Genomic DNA, 22204 nt, shown 5'->3' with positions numbered 1-22204 from the left:
ATTTTAAATGTGTGCCATTTCTGTTAGCCCAGGTCATTAAGAGCAGCTGAGGAAAAGGCTGCAACCCAGATTTGCTCTAGGAGCTGGAGATCAGGTGCTGCTTGTCCTCGGGTGCTCTTGCCTGCTTGTGCTTGGCCAACTCCTGTCTTTGTGTGGAGCTGTCAGAGAATTGACACAATTTGTGTTGGACCCCCCAGCTCTGGGGTACTGCAGGAGCAGCTTGACAGCTGCATTGCCCACAAAGCAGTTGTGTTCCTCACTTGTGTTGGAATTGCAGTTGTGCTTGAACAGGGGTGTATAACTCGTGAGAATGGCATTTCTTGTGGGTAGGAGAGCAGTGGAGCAAAGGCACGTGCTCACAGTTTGTGGTTTGCAGATGGAGGTTCTGGTAATGACATCCTTGTTACAAATTCTTACCCTCAGCACTGTTTCCTCTTGGCTTTAAAACTGTCTGTGTGACTAATGCACAAGTAACCTCCCAGTGACATTGCTTTTGTGTCACAGCCTCAGAAACATCTATTCTAGATGAGAGAGCACATGTAGGAAATGCCATTAGTGCTGCTGAGAACATTGTGGGAAGCCTTTGGCTGTCCTTCCTGAGAGCTCTTGGGCAGAGGGTGCAGAGCTGCTGTGCACTTTCAGGATGTGTTTTTGAGGGTGGTGATCACATGCTGAAGATATTTCTCCACTGCTAGGTGAGATAGGAGTTAGTAGAGTTAACTCAGAAGGAACCCTCATTGGTTGCTCTCCCAAACCTGTTTGTGCTATGAATATCCAGTACAAAAAGATAATGTTTTATTTATCACATAACTCCGTAGGCTAGAGAGTGGTGCTGCCTTTTGGAGAAGGTGTTAGAGGGAAGTCACTGGGGAATATCAGCACTATATATATATATATATATTTATATATATATATGCATGCTCAGAGAGAGTGTGGGAGGGGGTGTATATGGTTCTCCATACACAGACATGCTCATATGTATAGAGAATGTGTACTGCTTTTGGATATTCTGTTGCTGATTTTCTGAATTAAAGTTATAGGCCATGATTATCCAATAAATTTCTTGCCTGATTGTTTCTTAGAGGTTTTTTTGTTTGTTTTTTTTTTAAGGAGATAATAGGCCTGCAGAAACAGTTCAGGGAGCTGAACACAGAGAAGTAGGAGGGAAACACCTGAACAATCCAGGCTTTCACCTTTGGGATTTTGTAAATCGGTTCTGTGTTACAGATTTTAATAGAAATCAGCTTATACCATTACAGTCCTGTGTGCAGTGCCTTGTGCCCTTACTGCTGAATGGCCCAAATTCCGTGTGGGAAAGCTGAGTCCATGTCTCATTAATGGGGTGTGCCTGCCTGTCTCAGTGCAAGTCCCTTCTGCCACTCTTCAGTTCTGAGTAGCAAGACCAGGGGTGATTGATGGAAAATCCAGTGTTGGTACTGCCTTATGGTATCTCTACACTCAGAATTCCTTTTCTATAGCAGCAGTAATTCCTGCCCTGGGGAAGCTGGGGTGTGCCTTGTTCCCCTGTGAATCATTGATTAGTCAGACACACGTTGCTGTGTGAGAACTCCTTATGGAAACTGTAGACTTGTGGAATCTGTCCTATAGTATCCTTCTTTTCATGTGATTTAAATATTTACTTCAAGTGAGTGATAGATCTGTTCAGTCTGAATAAAGCCTCTTATCTGCAAAAGTTAATTTGTAAAGAATCCCACAGTGACTAGATTGTGCATTTATTATTTAAGATTTTTATTGACTTTCGTTCAGTTTTACCTTAGCTTTTTGCCTCACCTAGCACATTTTTAGACTCCATTTTAACTCAAGAGTACCTCTATATGTATTTATTTATAAAAATCAGGTTTAGTGTTTATAATGTGTTGTGCCATGGTCCCTGGCTGTGCTGTGAGCCTGAGGCTCTCAGGGCAGCAGGGATCCATCCCCAGACCATGTGCCAGCAATGCTGGAATTCCAGGGGTGCAGGGAAGGTCTTGTACATGAGAGGTGTGAGGTGTTGTGTAGGACACTGCACTGGAGACTTTCTGATACAATGCTCTAATATTCAGAGATATCAAGGTTTTATTCCCCTTTCTTTTCTTGGAAGCCTAAAAATGCACTACTTTTTTTTTTCCCTGAGTCAGTACACTTCCTGCTGAGTAGGCCATAGTATTTTTATATATGCTGATTTTGTGTCTGAGTACTCTTTTTATGTAAAATGCATCTTTCATGAGATTATTTTTCTTTCAGTCTTCCTGGCTGTGTGTGTGCTGGGCAAACTCCCTCCCACAAGCAAATAAGCTGCCAGTTACCTGCAACAGTTCAGCTTCTGCTTTCTTTGAAATACTGAGTTTAATAATCAAACAGTTTTAACTGTTAAACAACACTTTTAATCTCATTGTAGGTTTATGCAGCATTCAGGCTCCAAAGTTCCTGTGTAGATTTAGCTTTAAAATCTGCATGCCACAGTTCTGGTTTGCAGGGGAAGGTAGAGGGAGTGAGTCAGTATTTGCTGGTTTACTTAGTAATTGTGGCACTAAAAGCCTCTTAGAACAATATAAATACAGTGAGCAATTGTGCTGTGCATGATAGGTTAAAGAAGCACCAGTTTGTGGAATTCTTGCTACTTTTCTTTGGAAGTAGATCTTTTGGAAGACAATCAAACTTCAATGAGCAAAATCCAAGTTGTGTGTCCTGAGTTGAGGTACATACAGTGCCTAATGTCTTCATGAGGTGTGAAGTTCTTTCTGATAGTTTCTTTTTTCATTATTTGTCATCTTTTATGTACAAAGTTGACTTTGTCAAGAAGCATTCCTGTTGGTTGGTATGAAGTCAAGTTTCTGTGCATGATTACTCACAACTGTTACAGTGTGTTACACACAAGATCCTGTTTACAGCTTTGAAAATGCATCTCCTGCGAAGCATTTGTGGTGTTAGATGAGGTCCTGTGCTAAGCACGTTGTAACTCAGAGAGAAATTCACCTTCCCTGTGAGATCTGGAGCCTTGGCCAGCGCTGATGGGTGCAGTCAGCACCGGGGATGGAGATTGTGTGGGTGCTGCTGCTCTCTGCTTGGGGGCACGGCAGCACCACTCCCTCCCAGCCTCCTGCTGTGTCACTGCCATGGATTTATGGCTTGTGAGAGTATTTACTGCTGCCTGACACCTCCTAAGATCTTCCAGCCTTCCATCAGAGTGCTGAAAGCTCTAGAGGTGCTACTACAGCCTTCATGCCTTTGCTGGTGGTGCTAATTCAGTGCAGCTGCACTCAGATAAAATGAGAACTTTGTCATGTCTGTGTTTAAGAACATGTGGGTGAGCTCTAACTCTTGAGCTAGAGCTGTGCATTTTGGTCTGCATGCTTTAGAATTTGCCTGTGCTGCTTTAGTGACAGCATTTCTAGCAGCTGGTTTTGGTACCCTGAGTTTTGAAGTTATTTTTCTTGAATACTTTGTTAATTTCTTCAGTTTTTTTACATTGTAATAATGAAGATAATGTATATATCCATAGCACATTCTGGAGACTCGGTGAAGGCATGTGGTTATTTTCCCCTTGCTTTCTTTATTCTTATTAAACACATTTTGACAGTGTTTTTTCCATTTGTGAAATGGAATGGCTTTTGCTAGGACTTGGCATCATCAGCTGCTTGTGACACAAGGATGACCAGCCCAGCCTCATGCCCAGCTGGCAGTCCATGGGCAGGGCAGCTTTTCTTCCTATAGTGGAATTACAAAAACATTTTAACCACCAGCATTAGCTATATGAAAATATTTATGTGAAGACACTAGCTGCTGAGCAGGGAGGAACAAAAATTGCACTCCTAAACATTGATAGAGTTACATGTAACTTTGTGTTCCTTAGTAAAATGTTGTTAAGAGTTGAAGTTAGCAGTGATGCTTGATCTGTGGCTGGGAGCAGTTTTATACTTTACGAGAGAAATTCTTACTTTGCCTTAGTTTTTTTAATTTATTTTTATAGGAAAGTCAGTGTGGTGTCCTCCTGATATGGGAAGAGGGATCTGTTCATTAAAAAAGCAGATATCTTTGTTATTTGTGCTATTAAGTATTGCAACCAAATCTTTTTTGCCTCAACAGGTACACAAAGCTCGGCTATGCGGGTAATACTGAGCCCCAGTTCATTATCCCTTCATGTAAGTATTTGTTAATTGTGTATCAGTGCTGAAGTTACTCTTGGACATTCTGTAACATGCCATAAAAAAACCCCAAAACACAAAACAAAACAAACAAAAAAACTCCCACCAACCAAAAACAAAACAAAAAAACTCCAAAAAACCAACATTAAAAGAGAATTACTTGATCTCTGAGTGATGACACAGAGTAATAATGTGGCGTATTTTTTGTTTTGCTGCGGGTACTCGGTTTAGAGAGATACATTCATTAAGAAAGGATAGTAATAGTTGAAGCTGATTTTTTTCTGGGCATTGAAATTATGTAAAAATCCAGTAGCATGGCTACATTTACCTTCTAGGAGGTTCCCCCCCCCCCCCCCGTTTAGTTATTAATCTGGTAAAACATTGAGTTGATTATAACTGGAAAAAAATTAAAATTGTATGGTTTTATATCTCTAGGGTTTAAAATGTTCTGCTTGCCTGGAAGTTGTCAGTATTAGAGCGATGTTAATTTACTGTATTTTGCAAATGTAACAAGAAACCGTGCCAGTTTTTTCCCCCCACGTAGAGCAGCTTATTTATTTGCTGCCTGGCTGCTGAACTGTTTCTCCCACCTGAAGAGATAAAGTTCTACCCCAGAGAGTGGAGCTCACTCAGCTTCCCTTAGAAATGCTTCACCTTTTGACCTCCTACACCACTTGGCAGTTCCTCATTGTTCATCTGTGCCAAAGCAATCATGGATTACATCCTGGTGAAAAGGAATAATTAGCACACCCAGTTTTCCCTGCAAATACAACAGGAAGAGAGCTGGAACTAATACTACTTTAGCACAGTAACTGTGAAATAGACTTGGAAGTTCAGGCTCTGGGTTGATTTTTCAAGGAAACATGCTTCAAAAAGTAATTTTCATGGAAAGATGAGGCTAATTCACTTATATGAGAACAGAAGAATGCATTCAGAGAATCCATTCTGTATCTTCTATTTTAGCTTCTAATAAGTATTTCTTAGATTATTTGGTTTTCCAAATTAACTTCATTAAGTTTATCTCAGTGTCATGTAAAACACTCTACAGTTTTGCTTTTCACACAAAAGCTAGTTTAAGTTTGTCTTAAAAGTTTCTAAACATTGAAAAAATGCTTACAGTGCTCTTTAAACTTTGTAGCACTTGTTAAAATGTAAATGGGCAAGTGGTTATTTAATTTCAGAAACACAGTGTTTATTTTTTCTGCATCTTTAGATTTGGTTATTTAATTTGAAGATCCCTTTCTTGTTCAAAAAAAAAAGAAATGTGATATTTTAAACACTGGAAATGAAATGACCTGTCAGATCATTAAGCAGGGAAATTTGTCCAACAGGGATGCTATTAAAGTAGAAGAGAAGGAGATGAAATGAGATTTTTTTGATGGCCTTTTGATGCAGTGTGGTGTATGGAAAAAAGGATGCTCAGTCCAGATGCTCCTGCAGCTGAAATGACCCTTGATTGCAATTCTCTCAATAAAAAAGGCATTTTTCTCACTTGTGCTGCAGCCCAAGCTAGATAATTACAGTAACGGCATGAGTTTGTGTTAATCCTCTGCCTGGAATGAAACAAAATAGCACTGGGTTAATCCACGTTAGAGAAACTGAAATAGAGTACAGCAGCACCCAGTTTCAAAGTAAAATGTTACAAAATACCACTTTGGTGTGTGTAATTTCCTTAATTCTATTCTATGTGGCAAAATGGTTTGGTTTCTCCTTGCACTTCCAGCAGTGGCATTTTATCAGTTTGATTCTCTAAAATTAATGTTTGCTGTTAAACAGGTCTGAGCAGCATTCCTTGTGCCTTGTTCACTTGTAGCTTATCTTATTCACTCCTGCTCTTAACAAATTTTTATCTCCTTATGAGGTGTTCTTGATTTTATTCTGAATATGCTTCTGTAGAGATGATAAATGCTTACATGAAAAGTGAAGTAAATGAGAATCTATTGGGCCAATGCTTTGATGCAGCTTGGGTTCACTACTTTCTTCCCTGGCTGCTTTTTAGATCTTAGATCATTCATTTTGTTTCATTTTTATTCACTTCAGCAGGTTTTTCCTGCTGTTTGTTAAAATGGGAGTCACCTTCTTTCCATTACCCAGTAGTTCCCTTGATTTTTGATTATTTCAGTTTATCTGTGATAGCTGATGACTTCTAAAAGAAAAAAATAGTGTCAGCACAAAAATTGATTCAATGCAAGGATTTTATTTTTTTTTTTTCCCTAAAAGCTCTTAATTCTTGTGCCAAGCCAACCAAAGGCAACTGCTCTGAATATTGCTGGGGTGCTGCCCATCCTCAGGCACAGCAGCTGAGGTTTCAGCAAGATTTATTTTCTTGTTTGTGTTTTCAGGATATGATTCAGGTTGTTTGCTCCTAGTTTCAGTCTTTCAAAAGCAGGGCTGAACAAGCTGGCCTTGAGGGCAGCAAAATATTGGAGACCTCCCATCTTGTTTTAGGCTTGTAACAGAGTGACACCATTGGGTTTGAAAGCAATCCTGTGGCAAGTGGTGGATTTCACTTGGGAGTTCTTGAGGATGAGACACATCTGGGCAGAATAATTCCCCCAGATGTGTGAGCTCTGTAACAATGACCTGAAAATATTTGTCAGGGTTCCTCTCTTGACTTGCAGCAAGCACCTGCCTTGCAACATTTCCTTCCCTGTGATTTCAGCTTCTGCTTCCCATCTCCCCCCCTTCTGTTTGGCTTCCCCCAGCCTTCTGCTTCCTCTCTGCTCTCCTGTAAGCAGCTACAGAAGTTGCACTATGATTCAGTTTTCTTCCTGAAGAGCTCAAAATAATGGCTTGTGTTCCATCCTGTTCAGTCTTTCACAACACTCAGCTTCTTGGTTCCCGTGGCTCTGTCTGCGTTGCTCGCTGTGGGAAGGGAAGGGAAGGGAGGAGGATGAGGAGGATCTGTGAGCTCAGCTGCTGATTTCCAGGTCCTGTAGCTGTGCTGCCCTGGCTGCTGGGCTTCAGAATGCAGCTTTTCATAACTTTTATAGTCTTAATTGTGAGCAAACGTAACTTGCTGAAGGTGAGAACTAAAAAAATACTTCTGCCATTGAAAGAGCTTTTGGAGCACAGCCTTAGGACAGTTGAGGCTGATTTAATTCTGCTTGGATAGGTGAATTTCATCATCTGTGTAAAGGATTGTGTTTAAAGGCAATTAGTAAGATTCGAAAAAATACAGCAGATATTGCTGGAGCTGCAGCCCTCATGGCTGGGGAGTAATTATTTTTGAAAGAATAGCAACACTAATAATACTTAAAATTGTTATTGTTATTATTGGAGTGTGCAGAAGATTAGCATGTTTGTTAAATAAAATAAGATCTGTAGGGGTATCCTGTCTTAGTGTTTCTGAGTATATTTTATCTTTCTGATTGCATGCTGGGTGTCTAACAATTAAATTTGTAGTTAAGCCTGTTACTGTGTTACTTTATAAGTCCTTACCATGCTTACCCATGACTGGAAGTCAAATTATCTGTGTTCTATGTAGCTTTTCTGAATTACACTTGAAACAAAGGATGATTGTGATCAGGGTGTCTGTTTTTCCAGTGTAGGTTTTCTTTTTTTGGTGCAGGATATGTGACCTGCAATAATGTTTGTGTTCTCTGTTGAAGGTATTGCTATCAAAGAGTCAGCAAAAGTGGTGGATCAAGCACAAAGGAGGGTTTTGAAAGGTGTGGATGATTTAGACTTCTTCATTGGGGACGAAGCAATAGAAAAACCAACTTATGCAACCAAGGTATCTTGGAAATTTTTAAAAATAATTTTTCAATCCTGTTTGGCAAGCATCATGTGTACAGTAAAGATAATATTAAGAATGCTTTTTGGATAAGTTAAATCTTATTTATTTATTAACTCTGTTTAAATAGAAAATAAGCTTTGGTATTAGTTTTGTTGACTTTGGGGAGCATGTGGGAATTTGCAAAACACTGTGAAAATGTATATTACAGATATATATAAAATTTCCTCATAAGTGAAAGGAGGCTGAGAGCGTGTTAAGTGGAAATGCCCATTCTTTTGTTCCTTGGCAGCTTCTGTCAGCAGCATCAGAGTGGGACACTGGGCTGGGGGAACTTTTGGTTTATCCCAGTACCACCATTCTGTACTGAAAAAAATGCAGTGTGTTGTCTCAGCTACTCAAGATTGGAATCAGAATTTTCAGTAGGTGTCACACAGGAACAGGGCCTGAATTGAGATTTATTGCCTGTGTAAATCATATACTTTAATATATGCAGTTGAAAGCATATTTCAGTTGAAAACAGATTTTTTTGTTTGCTTTTGGTGTTTTTTTTTTCTTGTTTTCCATTTGTTTCCAATTCTAATTTGATATTTTTCTCCACCAGTGGCCTATCCGCCATGGTATAGTTGAAGACTGGGACTTGATGGAGAGGTTTATGGAGCAAGTAATCTTTAAGTATTTAAGGGCAGAACCTGAGGACCATTATTTTCTTTTGGTAGGTAAATTTATGCCTTGCTTAAGAAGTTCTGTGTGATGAATAACAATGTGTTGATTTATGTAAATTCTTAAATATAAATATTCATATTTTGAAAGCAAAAGTAAATAAATTACCTGGAGCTTTGTTGACCTGCCTTAAGCCATCCAGGTTCTTTAATTTTCTAAAAATGTCAATGTGTTTGAACAGCAAACATTTTTCTGTTCTCTTCTCATTTTCCTCCAAATTGTCTGATTCATCACTTTATTTTCCTTCTCCACTGAATTCAGTAATCTCAAGTTTATATGTTTGAGACAAAAACAATACTTGTGTTTTGACTTTACATAATTGCAATTATTTTGTTTTTACAGTACTGCCATCTGGATGAAGTATCTAGAGAGTAAATTTCTGTCTTTTGTTTTCTGTGAAACTGGAAGGGTTGATTGTCATATTTGGGCTGATCAGATATCAATTAAGGCCAATGTTATTCTGAAGCATCTGCTATTCCTTAGTATTTTATTTAGGGTCATTGAAATAAGCAATTTGGTTTAGTGTGATTTTTATAGACAAGTTTGGAATTAGAGGTGTTGGCCATACCTGTTTGAATGCCTTCATCCTCTTGAAACAATAATTAGGTCCAGTTGCTCAATGCTCTGTCCTGCCAAGCTGTGAATATCTCCAAGGATCAAAATGCCATTGCAACCCTGGCTCCCTTTTCAATATTTGACCACCTTTAAGTCACCTTTTTTCCTCCTAATACCTACTTAGGATTTCCCAGGTAGTTTTGTGTCCCTGGCCCTTGTCCCAACACCTTTGTGAAGAATTTGACTCCCTCCTCTTTTACCCTCCTGTTACACAGTTGTTGCAATGGAAGAATGATGTTTTCTTTTCTCAAGTATCTTTTACCACTATCCAAAATGCTCCTTCAGAGTATAGCCTTGAGTATGTTTGATATTTCAATGAAAGTTATAGCATACTATTATGGGATGGTTTATGCTCAGCTTCTGTCACTTGAATACATTCCTGTAGCTGAGCATATCAACTTGTGTTACAGTGGCTGCCTTCTGAAGGAAAACAGGTCTTTTCACTGAGAAATCTAAAAATGTCATTCTTTAAATGTGCTAAACTGCATCCTTTGACATATTTGGATAGTCCTTGATTCTTTCAAGTGAAATCAAAAGTTGTAATGAGCTAACCAGCCCACAAAGGGGGTCTTGGATGTAAATTCTTAAGCACAGTAACTGATGTAGTTTTTATTGGACTTTTGTTTTTCTTTCTTTTAATGCAATTTGCATAAATTCTTAAAAGCACCCTTTGTCCTTACTATTTTTACATGCTATTGTTGTTGAATGACTCATCTTAAAAGTTAGGAGTTGGTGGTTCTATTTTTTAAAGTCAAATGTTTGGTTTGAATGTAAGTAAAATTCATCTGTTTTTTTGTTTTTGTGTTTGTTTGTTTTTTGTGTCTCACAGACTGAGCCTCCATTAAATACTCCAGAAAATAGAGAATATACTGCTGAAATCATGTTTGAGTCTTTCAACGTTCCAGGGCTATATATTGCTGTTCAGGTAAGGGGAGGGCTGTTGAAATCACAGCTGCAGTATTTTTCCTTGGGCTAAAACTAATTTCACTTTGAAAAAAACAGTGTAAGTGGTGTTTGGAATATGTTTCTGTCCTTCTGGCATTTCCAGCACTGCATGTTTGACATGCTTTGATTCTGTGGGTGGTTACTGGACACTGTTCCTCTGTTACCTCTGCAGGCCTCTGAGCAGTAGAGTATGATATCTGTTGCATCATAAGTAAATAAAAAACCACACCACATCATAATAATTCCATTAATCCAAGAACTGAATCCCTTTCAGTATGAAGTAACGAAAAACTATGTTTGAGCATGGCTGAAAAAACATCAGGCAATTGTCAAAAATTACATTTTGCAGCCTCTTTTTTCTAAGCTGTTGTATATAATATTATTAAATCAGTTTCCATGCTGTAAATTACCATGGGAGTGTTAGCTTGTTTTTGGGAGGAGTGGTGGGAGGTAAGGTCTGCAGGCAGATGTTTTGCCAATATTTGATTTTAGTGTGTTTTTTCCCAAGGCTGTCCTTGCCTTAGCTGCATCTTGGACATCAAGGCAAGTAGGAGAGCGAACACTGACTGGCACAGTTATAGACAGTGGAGATGGTGTCACTCATGTCATTCCTGTGGTAAGTGTGCCTCAGAGCTGCACTACAGCTTCAGTGCACAATTATTTGTCCTCTAAGTTCTCTGAATATACACCTACACACACTGAAGTACAGATAGGAGTCTTCAGAAACATCAGATAATTCCCAGGGCTGTGGGTGTGAGTTTTGGTTCATTTTGTAGTGCAGAAACTCTTGAAGAACTCTGTAACCCTGAGTTTGGCAGGGCTGATTGTCTTTCAGTGACTTACCTTAAAAGGTGAGTTGTCAAGGCTATGCTAAGTGATGAGTGAAATTGATTTAGCAGATTTCTATTTTGGCTTGCTGGTAAGAGTGAATAGGCTCTTTACAGTAGTCAGTACAAAAAGTTTGACTACTTATTTTCATTTAGTTCAGTGCATTTATATATAAAGAAGAAATAATACAAAGTATTAGAGGGCAGATATAGTTAGTATTTTTTAGAGTTTTTCTTCATCTGTTCCCAGTATTTAGTAGTGTGTCAGCATGCATGCAAAGTTCCTGTTTGACAGGAAGAAAACAACCCCTAGGGTTGGTTAGTGTTGAATATCTGTTCCAATACCTCAAGTTGCTGAAGCAGAAACTTGGATGATTCAGTGATGTTTTATTAAGTAATGAACACCTAGAGCTGCAATAATTTTCCTTACTGTCAAATTATTGCCCATCTTTCCTGGGGGAGTTAAATTCATGTCTATGTAGCAGATATATTTGTATTTCCAAAATGAAGTTAGATTACAATTTTTAAGACAAAAATCTGTACAAAGCTTTATCATGCCACAGTAACATCAGTTTTTTAAAAACATTGGTGGTGGTCAAACATACACTGTCATATAGCAATTTGTTATTAATTTAGGGAAATATAGTGACTAAATCTTTGTTCATACTGTTCATCAAAGTTGGTGTATTTTTAATAAGGCTTAGGAAACAATTGACACTTCAGACCTTCTGTAGGTAAACTTTTAAAATTTTACTTAGTAGTTCAAAATTACTGTTTAAGAGTGTTGAACTTCTCCTGACTTGTGGGTTAGGGTTTTTTTTTTTAGTTGAAATAAGAGTAGGTAGTCTATATCATTTTAAGCATTTACCTCCTTTGCAGAATGTCATTTACTTGTAAAATTTTTAAACGTGTTGAACAAATTGTCAAGATGTTCTACCATTTCTGTTATAAAATAGAAAGGAATTAACAAATGCTTATCTCTGTAGTGAAGTAGGGGTAGATTTTTTAAATGACAGCATTTTCTGTGTTAGTAAGACATTTTTGTGTGAATATGAGATGTGTGTATATAGGAAAACTTAAGCATTTTGAGTGTGATATCTGCATTCCTCTGTTTGGATTTAGCAGCTCTGGTAGGGTTGAAGGCCAACCTTGCACACTTGACCATTTTTTAATGTATTTATACTTGTCCCCAGGATGAGTGTGACTTGTAAGGGTGACTTGATGGGCCAGTCTGATGTTCTGAGCAGTCTCAATTAAAGTCCTGAAATGATGCATTTTCTCCCTGCTTTCAGAAAATTAAGTTTGGTTCATGTGGATTGTAACGTCTTACATCAGTGGCTGTGACTGCAGGGCCACATCAGTTATTCTAAAATAATATTTCACCAAAAAAGGTTCCTTGACCTTTTTGTTAAGAGTAACCTCATTTTGAAGAGAAAATAAAGGCCAAGGAATAGTGAGTATAGTGATTTGTCTGCCTTATGTACCAGTGACCTTTCTGTTCTTCTAACCTTGTAAGAATTATGAACCAATGCCATGCAAAGTAAAGTAAGGCTATACTGTGAAGAATTGGATTTGTGGTAATTAAATGAGCCAGTCTTAAAGGGCTTTAGCCTCAGAGCCACAGGTAGTGGGTAGGAGTTTAGACTCCATGCCTTTCTCTCTCCTTCTGAGCTTTGATGAAAGTAGTTCTTATCAGCACTTTTGTCCCCATTAATTTTGTTTACAGGCTGAAGGATATGTGATTGGCAGCTGTATCAAACACATTCCAATTGCTGGCAGAGATATCACATACTTCATTCAGCAGTTGCTGAGGGAGAGAGAAGTAGGAATTCCTCCTGAACAATCCTTGGAAACAGCTAAAGCAGTGAAGGTAAGTGAATGTTGCAGATCTTAAAGTTATTTTATATCACAGCTTGGTATCTGATTTTAAAGTACAAGAATATCTGAAAGTAATTGTACTTCTGAGTAATGGGGCTCTGATTCTAAGTAATATAAAAATGTCTTAATGTAATAACATGAAATAACAGGGTTTACAGTTGGGTTATACTTGCTCAGTCTGGCCTGGAATTTCACTCTTCACCTGTTGTCTCCCCTTTCTCTTCTCCTCCATTATCATTATTGTTGTTATTATCCTGTTGGTATTATTATTGTAATGTTCTGTAGGAAATGCTGTTGGCTGGATGTGTCATAAAAAGAGCTGTAATTGCTCTTATATTCTTTCTGAATATTAATGTGTTCTTTTTTGTAATACACATTACATAGAGAACAAAGCTATTCTGAAAGACATTCAGCTTAAAGTACACTTCAGTTTTGTTTCTCTGGCAGTTCTTCAATGTATTTCAGAATTAATTTCTTACAATCTTGGAAGTTTAGGGGAAAAGCAGAAGAAAAGTAATTTAGCTCAGCCAGAGCCTTCAGTGCTGCACAGAAATGATCTGTAGTAGCAGAGCCATTATCTACCTGTGTACAGTAAATGTCAGTTCAGCTGTTTTATTTTTTATCTGCCAATGTAATACTTACTCTTAAAAGTTTAAATTAGTACATTTTTTGAAATTTCTTACCAGTTTTCTATACTTTAGATAGTTCTAACTGTATCTATTCCCTTTTCAGGAGCGCTTTAGTTATGTTTGCCCTGACTTAGTAAAAGAATTTAACAAGTATGACACAGATGGTACAAAGTGGATTAAACAATATACTGGAATTAATGCTATCTCAAAGAAAGAATTTACCATTGATGTTGGTTACGAGAGATTCCTGGGGCCAGAGATTTTCTTCCATCCTGAGGTACGTTGGTTTGAATTGTCTAGACTTTGTTTTAGATGATAACAGAGAAATCCTATTTGCAAAATTGTAAAAAAGTAGTTATCTTCACTTAATTTCTTCTTATTTATAAATAGATACTGGCCATTGTTGCAAGTCAGTGTGCTTTGATTCTTGATTGCTACTAATCTTTATACAAATTCAGGCTGATACACAAAGCACTTAAAATGGCAGCAAGAATATTTAAAAATTGTTTCCATTATTAATTTTTAATGACATCTCTAGTGTAACAGAATGGTTCTTTCCTTTTTTTTTCCTCTTTACCTCTTTTCCTTTGCAATGTGTGGTCCTCCACAATGACTTGATTTGATTTTATTCCTGATTGCAGTTTGCTAATCCTGACTTCACGCAACCAATCTCAGAAGTAGTAGATGAAGTTATTCAGAATTGTCCCATTGATGTTAGACGTCCTCTATATAAGGTCAGTAGCTATAATGTCTATTTTATATATATGGGTTTTAGAAGAATTGGAATTTTTATCAAGGTACATATTTGAAAATCTTAAAAACCAATACCAAATGAGCAAACTTAACCATTTTCCTAGAAATTAATCCAGTATGCAGAAGGGTTTGTTGTTCACTGAGACATTTTCAGAATGTGCTTTTTTTATTAGGGAAACAAAAAGCTGAGCAAAAGTGGCGAGATATAGTGAGATATAAATGGATTTTAAAGCACATACAATTTTAATGTGGCAAACTCTTGGTGAGTTCAGGTTGTGTCATGCTTGTATGCTAGATCATTTACAGTAAAAGCATACCTGCTAACTGTAGCTTTTAAAACTCTGTTTAGACATTTAGAATTTAAGAAGTGGGTAATGTGGAGACTTGCATTTTCAGATGTGGTTAATGAATTTTGTTTTTCACAACAGAATATTGTCCTCTCTGGAGGCTCAACCATGTTCAGGGACTTCGGTCGCCGTTTACAGCGAGACTTGAAAAGGACTGTTGATGCCAGGCTGAAACTTAGTGAAGAACTTAGTGGTGGCAGACTGAAGGTTGGTTCCTGCAGCTCATGCACCTAACAAGCATCTATTACCTGCAAAATGTGCAAATAACATCTTGCAGTGATTGTGGTCTTTGTTGAAATGTCTTCATCTTATTTGATGTTCATATAGAGGCTTTTCAGAGCTTCATCCCGTTACACTGGTCACACACCAGCAGTTGGCCACTGCAGCTGTCTTTGTGCTTGGTGTTTATTAATCAGTTACAGCTCATTGTGCTCAGGCTCTTGAGCTTGAAGATAAGAGAAATGAATTGAGCTCATTGTTGAGCACCAGGAGAGGCAGGAGTATGTGTCCTGTGAGGAATGAGGGAGCCTTGATTAGAGAAGGGAAGGCTTTGGGACTCCTGATAGTGCCTCAGTGCATGTGGGGAGATTACTGATTTTGAGGTGCAGCTGGGTAAAACCCTAAATACCTTCCTCTGGCTTCATAGCTTACCCTGCCTTGAGCAGGAGGCCAAACCAGAGACATGATGTGGTCCCTTCCCACCTCAATTATCTTACAATCCTATAAGGGCCTTCATGTTTTTACTAAACTGCATGATCCTTAATTTGTGCTCTTTGCACTGCAGACCTCTGACCTTACTGTTGCATCTTTCTGTTGTCTTTGCATAAATAAAGGACTAGCAGAGAAAAAAAAAGTGGTTTTTTCCCTTCTAAAGGAAATTGATTTGCCTCATTTTTTAGAACCGATCTAGCTAGATGAGCTCAAACAATCATTTAAAACCCCAGTAGAGCTTTATAATATGTCATGTAGACAACTCTGAAATTTCAGTCATACACAGTTCTCTGGCCCAAGAAGCATCATTTAGTCTGTTTTCTTCACTAGGTTTGTACCACTTAGTAAAGAAGCAGAATCTGAGTGAGGGAATTGGATGTGATTCTTCTTCTATTCTAAGTACCAGGCATGGCAAAGAATCACTGGCTGGAGTTCTGACATGTGTTACACAACATTTTTAGATACTGTTTCAGTTTTCAGAAGGTTGGACGGGAAAAATAAATTCTGAAACTGTTACATACACTGGCAGTGTTGATTGGCACGAGTAAGGAATAGGTTGTGTGCCCTTGGGAAAGGGAATGCCTGACTGGAATGAGTGCTGTAGTTAGAAAAGCATGACTGACTATTGATCCTGGATAAACTTCCAATCTGCAAGTGATGCTTTGTTAGAATAATCACATGAAACTTCCTAAAGTGTGTTTTTTTTTTTTTTAAGTTTAGGTAGTATGGGTAAGTGCTTATAAATGCATAAATAAATAGTTCATCAAGAAATTAATCAGAGCATTGTGTGAAAAAAGTGGTTGTGAATGGAAGTATCTCTGTCTGATAAAGCAGGGAACTTATCTATTAGCAGGAGCTGTTTCTTACTCTTCATTGTACAAGGGCAAGTCTGATGCCATAAATGTAAATTTACGTGTACAGCATTTATGAAAATACTAATTTATGAAAAGTAAGCTTGGTATATACACTCCTTTAAAACTAGATCTGTTTTTTAGCAGCAGAAGTGACTTTTAATGTGTTGCTTTTCTCTCCTTTTTCTGCAGCCCAAGCCCATTGATGTTCAAGTCATTACGCACCATATGCAGAGATATGCAGTCTGGTTTGGAGGATCAATGCTGGCTTCCACAGTGAGTTTAGCTGTAAAGCTGAGCATGTTTGAGCTATTCTTTCTGGACTTTTGGAGCTCTCATCTCACCTTCATTGTATATTAAATGTTACTAGGGAATTTCTGGTAGGCTTCAGGTGGTAAATATACCTTCCCTGTTTTTGCATTAGACTTTAAAGACTTGGAAGAGCAAAAGAAAGCTGAATTAAAGCTTTGTGTGAACTGTTAAATTGCACATTTTGGTTTTGTGGCAGAATATGTTCTTTGCATTGATATTTAGCCACGCATGATATAAGTTAATTTTAGGATTTATGTGCTATCTTTTTTTTTCCATGGCTATATAAAAGTTAATGTTGTTAATTAAGGTGTCTATGCCATACACTAATGTTTTTTCCCTTCCCTTTACAGCCTGAATTCTACCAAGTATGCCATACCAAAAAAGATTATGAAGAGATTGGCCCTAGCATCTGTCGTCACAACCCCGTGTTTGGAGTCATGTCTTAAAGCTGGCCCTGCAGGGGTCAGGGATGGGGAAGTGGGAGGAGGAAGAGTCTTTCTGATTACTTGTTTGTCTGATGGCTGGTATTAAGATAACAAACATGACTTGACAATAAGAAAAAGACCAAACACAATTAAGCAGGATCATTTTAATAAGTGTCTCAACATGCGGATGTAGTGGAAAGCCAAAATGATCACGTTTTTTCTTTAGATTGATTATTTGAACCTGTGCGTAACAAAACAAAAAAAAAGTGGATTTTAGTTCTTTCTGTGCCCTGATATTTTGTATATTAATGAATTATCCAAGATTTGATGGGATTTGGTGGTGTGTAGATAGTCAGCTCTCTAATGCTTCCATTGTACCCCTTCATGGGTGCAATACAGGAGCTTGTTTATATTTCATACTTTTTTATACTTTGAGGAAAAATATGAATAAAAGAAACTGTAATATTTGAGGAAAAAAAATTTACCAGTGACCAACTTAAAAGTAAATTAAAAAAAAAAAAAGGAAAAAAGTCATGACTCATGCAACTAGCTCTTGCAAATCATGACCAGTCTAAATCCTGGGTTCCATACAATGCGAGTGCTTTTGGAACTAAAAGCTACTATCTTGGATTAACTAATGCCTGCTAGTGCTTTCTGATTACTTGGTGCATTTTCATACTATCTCTTGCTTAAAAAAAAAAAAAAAAGAAAAAGTAAAGACAAGACTGTTGGACCAGTATTGCAGTTCTGTAGTGTCATTTCTAATTAAACCAAATAATCAGGTTATCAAAATTTGGTGTATTTAAAGCCTAACACCATTCCAATAAAGGCACAAAATTTCTTTTTATGTTGGTGTCAGACTTGTTAATCTCATGACATGGGAAGTTGTGAGCATGGGTCCCTACATATCCGCTGTGGCTTTTGAGGAGTGAGGTTGGTCTGTGAGGTAGAGATGTAATGTGCTTTGTGTAACTCAAGTGTGAGCATTTTAGAGCTGCAGTTTGTGTGTTCAGCTAGCTAGCACTTACCTAGAGAAGCCTGACAGCTCCTCCACTGTTGGGTTTGTTCATCTACTTTGTTCTGTAACTTTTTTCCCCCCACTTTCTTGCAGGTGGTGCTATTCAGGAGTCAGCACTGCGTTTTCAATCTCTGTGGTTTTTCTGCAAGAAAATACCATGTAGATAAAAATAAAGTGAAAACAATCTCTTTCTCATTCTTTCTAGGAAGAACACTTTCTGTAGTGACTGGAATTCTTACAATTTGTTGATATTTGATGGCAGAAAATTCTTTAGGCCCTTCTGAGCCCACAGAGGGAGTAGAGGCTGTTTGCATAGAAAACGACAAGAGGGAGATATCCCAGTTTCTTCTGAGTTGCAGAGAAGCCTCACATTTTCATCAGAGAAGTTTATCTATTGCCAGAGCTTCAAAACTTGGCAAATGTGACTCCAAAACAAGGATAAATGTGGGAAAGTGTTTTTACAGCAAGCATTGTAAAAAATTTACATGCTGGAATCAAACAGAACACGATGCAAACAACAAAATTTTGAACAATTTTATTACAGATCTATTAGTGACATCTCCCTAACAGTGATACAGTGTTTGAGTTTTTTATAAGTCTCTTTTAAACTTAGAGTCCTAACTGTAGGTTGATTCATGTGGTAAGGAAGACCAATATGGCAAATATATATAAAATACAGTTAAGAGTTGTGCTTTTCCAGCAGTCCTGGTTCTGCCACTCTATCATACTCTAGTGACAGGATATTTTGATACACTGCAGTGGTGTGAAGATAAGACAAGGATCTTTTTCCTCTCTGGGAAAAAAGTCTTAAAAATTCACTTGAAAAACTTCAATTCCTGACACACATATACATAACAGTGAGCAAGTGCAAAGAGAAGGAGTGAATTCCTTCCTGTCACACACAGCTGTAGGGAGACCTTGAGTGTTACACAGATTCTGGGTTCATCTTCCTGAGGCCCCAGGGAAGCTGCTCTAAGCTTCTATTTGTTGTTTGTGTAGAAGAGAATGGAAGGCAACCATACCCTTACACAACCATTGATTTTTTTTTTATTTTTGTTTTTTTTTTTTTTTTTTAGTACTGTAGATGTACTTTTGGAGAAGTTAGACAGCCACAGCTGATTTTCAGTATGTTAAAAGAACTCAAAAAAAGTATCAGCAGCTTCTGTTAATGACTTGGACTGCATAAAGAGTCATCAGTACTTTAACACACCAGACGTAATGCAAAATTCAGTGTTGTACAATGGGAATAACTGTCTGGGAGTGCTCACATCAGTGTTCTGAGGCTGTAACACCAGATCCCAATCAGATCTGCTGGTGAGTGGTGAAGGGCTGAGCAGCCTGTGGGTCATCCCAGGGATTGTGTAAAGCACACACTGTACAATGTGGAACACAGGCAGCACCAGGAAAACCCTCTGCAATCTTGAAATGTGGATTTCCCATTGTTGTTCTGCGTGGGGTTGGGCTTAAAGCATCCAAAAGGTTCATTGTTGACGAGTATTTTAAAAAACCCACATAGAATGAAATACATTTTTTCCTCCAAATGCTTGTTACTGGGGAGGTTACATGAAGAAAGCAATTTTAAACCCATGTCGGAGGATTTAATGGGACTGATGTCACAGCATAGTTTTGTGTCCTATATATGAGATTGGCTGACAGCATCCCTTAGGAGACCATCCTGAAGGGCAGAGGAGTCCAGGCAGGCTGCACCTTCTTCAAGAAGGAAATCTCAAAGACACAGGAGCAGGTTGTCCCCATCTGCTAAAAGCTGAGCTCATAATTTCCAACCTCCTGATTTTATAGTATATAGTCTCTATAAAGGAGACTTGTGCTGTCCTGCTGCTTGCAGGATGAGCAGGAGCAATGCTGGTTGTGCACAGAAAATAGCAGAGCACCAAACAGCTGCAGTCTGACCTGCCCAAACTTGGCTTCCTTTACCCTTCTCCAGGAATTTGATTTTATTCCAGTAGATGAGGTAGGACTCCATGTTTAATTGGCTTAAAAGCTGGTGGTTTCATGCAGCTGAGCTTGGAATAAATCAAAGGTCACTGCCAAGTCAGTTTAGGCTCATCTCTTCATTTTGTGCAAATGTGTGTACCAAGTGTTGTGTATTGTTGGGATGGATGAGTTATCACTTGAAAAGCTGCCTGGAGGTGACTGCTGGGCTGGCTGAGCTCCTGCCCACTGTGGGCTGGTGCTGTGCAGCCTCCCTGCCCGATAACTGCTGTTCTCTGTGTAGGCCAAACTCCTGTGGCAGTAAAATGAAGAGAAATACATTGTTAGTGTCACTTAGTTTTTGTAGTTTTGGTTTTTTTTTTTTTTAATTGTCCCCACAGAAGCAAAGCACTGGAATAATCAGCTCTAAGTCCCTTTTTCCAGTCCATGCCTGTGAGTTCCCATTTCAAACAGGACAGAGATCCCAGCTCCCATGTGGATGCTGCAGATGTCTCTTTCCTCTCAATGTTTTTATGTTTTTTCTGAAGCTGGTTTCCCAAAGGGAGGGCAGAGCCTGGCCCGTGTTGGCTGCAGGTGTCCCTCACCTCCATGAGAAGCAAAGCCCCTCTCTGTGTTTGGGCAGTAGCAAGCACAGCGGCTGTAGGTTTTCCCCCCAAAGCTGCAGTGTTAATATGAATTTATATTTTTAGTATAAATGCATTTACTGCTGGAGGAAGGCCCAGAGAGCACAGCAGCAATTAGTTTATAGGAGGTGAAGCTGTAGTACTTGATATGAAGCATGTAACATTGACATGGCTGAGAAAGGAGCTTTTTTCCCTTCTTTTCATGAATTCAAATGTCAAGAAAGAAATTTTGTTTGAAAGACAGACTGGCACAGAAGAAGCCATTCATGAAAGCCCAGAAGTTGACCAGCATGAGCACCCAGAACTCATCTCTTTTAGCATCTTGGAGTTCCATTTTTTTTTTATATACGTGAACTTTAATCGGAGCAGGGGTTTAAATACATCTCTCCTTCCCAGCTAAATGCCCTGGCTACTCAACTGTATGGAAAATTTACCCCTGGTCTTTTTTGGGTCTGCCCATTCCTGACTTATTGCAGAGCCCAAGGCTGAGCCTGCTGCCCTCAGCATGGCAAGGGCTCTGTCAGCAGGGACTGCTCTGAGATGCAACCCCCAAAGCTGGTGTTTACCTCTGGGTTGGTTTTATTCTCTTCTCCAGTTTCCCAACTCTCATTTAGCCACACCGTGTTAGTGGTGAAAAATACTAAAATTTGTGCCCCAAACAAAAATAACAAATATGAAGCAACTGGTCTATCTCTCAATGAACCCAGAAAATCAGGAACATGCACGAATCTGTTGTAATGCAGAGTTGCAGCTGAAGCACTGTGGAGAGGGGAGGGGAATTGACCTTATTGTAGCATGTTTGCAATATTATTATTGCAATTTCACATTTGCAATAATAATATTGCAATTTGCCTTATTGCAGCATGTGTTTAGTTGTGTGAGGCTTTGCCCGGCAGGAGCTGGAGGCTCAGGTTTCACATTCGGCCACACGATGGCATTTTCCTACAAGAAATCCTGCATGGCTGCAGCCTGGAAAACCCCTGAGCACAACCTGCCTGGGAAAAAGCAGCTGACTGCAAGCATCTGACGGCAGACCTTCCCGGGAAGGCTGGTGCCTTGGAGTCACGGCAAGGGAGGAGGATTAGAGCCTCGTCTTTCTGTCTGGAGCCAAGGAATCCGTGTGTCCCTGCGGAATTGGAGTGAGCTCACCTGTCGGTGCTGAGCAGGACTGAATCCTTCAGCACGGGGAGTTCTGGAGGAACACTGAAAGGGAATCCGTGTCACATGCAGGATGTGGCGCCCCTTCAGGGGATAGCTGCGAGGAGGTTTCTGCACTCATTGCAATTCAGTTCTGCATTACCTCAACCTTTCCTTGCACCTGATTGTAGGGAGTGCACAGGAGATGGCACAAGCATCCACCCATCCCACAGGCAGAATAAATGCAGGGAAATCTCTGCTTATCGTGGTTTTTTAGTGTGCTGAGCTTGTCCCCCCTAAAAAGTGGGTAATGGTAATCTTACCCTGCTGTGGTGATCCTGCACAGACGTCTCAGCTCTGCCCTCAGTGTGGCTCACCAGGCTTTTCTGAGCAAACTGTGCTGTTACCCGAGGGTTGATTTGGGGAAGAGGAAAGTTTTTGCATTGTTCTGGGGAGCTGAGCCATAACCAGGCTGTTCTGGTGTAATCACAGTGTTCAGCCCAAGCAGACACTCTGGAAGTGGTGCTGGGCTGGAGCTGGGCAGCAGCTGTGTGTGCCTCTTGTATTTTACAGAGC

The 22204-nt window shown here is 39.1% G+C and overlaps 1 protein-coding gene across 1 annotated transcript in view; it reads left to right on the top strand.

The window, feature by feature from the left end:
* The window catches only part of ACTR3 (actin related protein 3), a 28756-nt gene extending 11088 nt beyond the window's left edge, over positions 1–17668 (top strand). Inside the window, exons 2-12 of the mRNA XM_058809114.1 lie at positions 4087–4142; positions 7757–7881; positions 8486–8596; positions 10049–10144; positions 10673–10780; positions 12718–12861; positions 13602–13775; positions 14140–14232; positions 14680–14805; positions 16353–16436; positions 16823–17668. Coding sequence (XP_058665097.1) covers positions 4087–4142; positions 7757–7881; positions 8486–8596; positions 10049–10144; positions 10673–10780; positions 12718–12861; positions 13602–13775; positions 14140–14232; positions 14680–14805; positions 16353–16436; positions 16823–16918 — 1213 coding nt within the window. The 3' untranslated portion in view covers positions 16919–17668. The remainder of the gene's footprint in view (positions 1–4086; positions 4143–7756; positions 7882–8485; positions 8597–10048; positions 10145–10672; positions 10781–12717; positions 12862–13601; positions 13776–14139; positions 14233–14679; positions 14806–16352; positions 16437–16822) is intronic.
* The last annotated feature ends 4536 nt before the right edge of the window (positions 17669–22204 follow it).

This window comes from Ammospiza caudacuta, chromosome 8 (genome assembly GCF_027887145.1).
Source record: "Ammospiza caudacuta isolate bAmmCau1 chromosome 8, bAmmCau1.pri, whole genome shotgun sequence".
NCBI classification, from domain to species: Eukaryota; Metazoa; Chordata; class Aves; order Passeriformes; family Passerellidae; genus Ammospiza; species Ammospiza caudacuta.
This window is presented reverse-complemented; position numbering and strand designations above follow the sequence as displayed.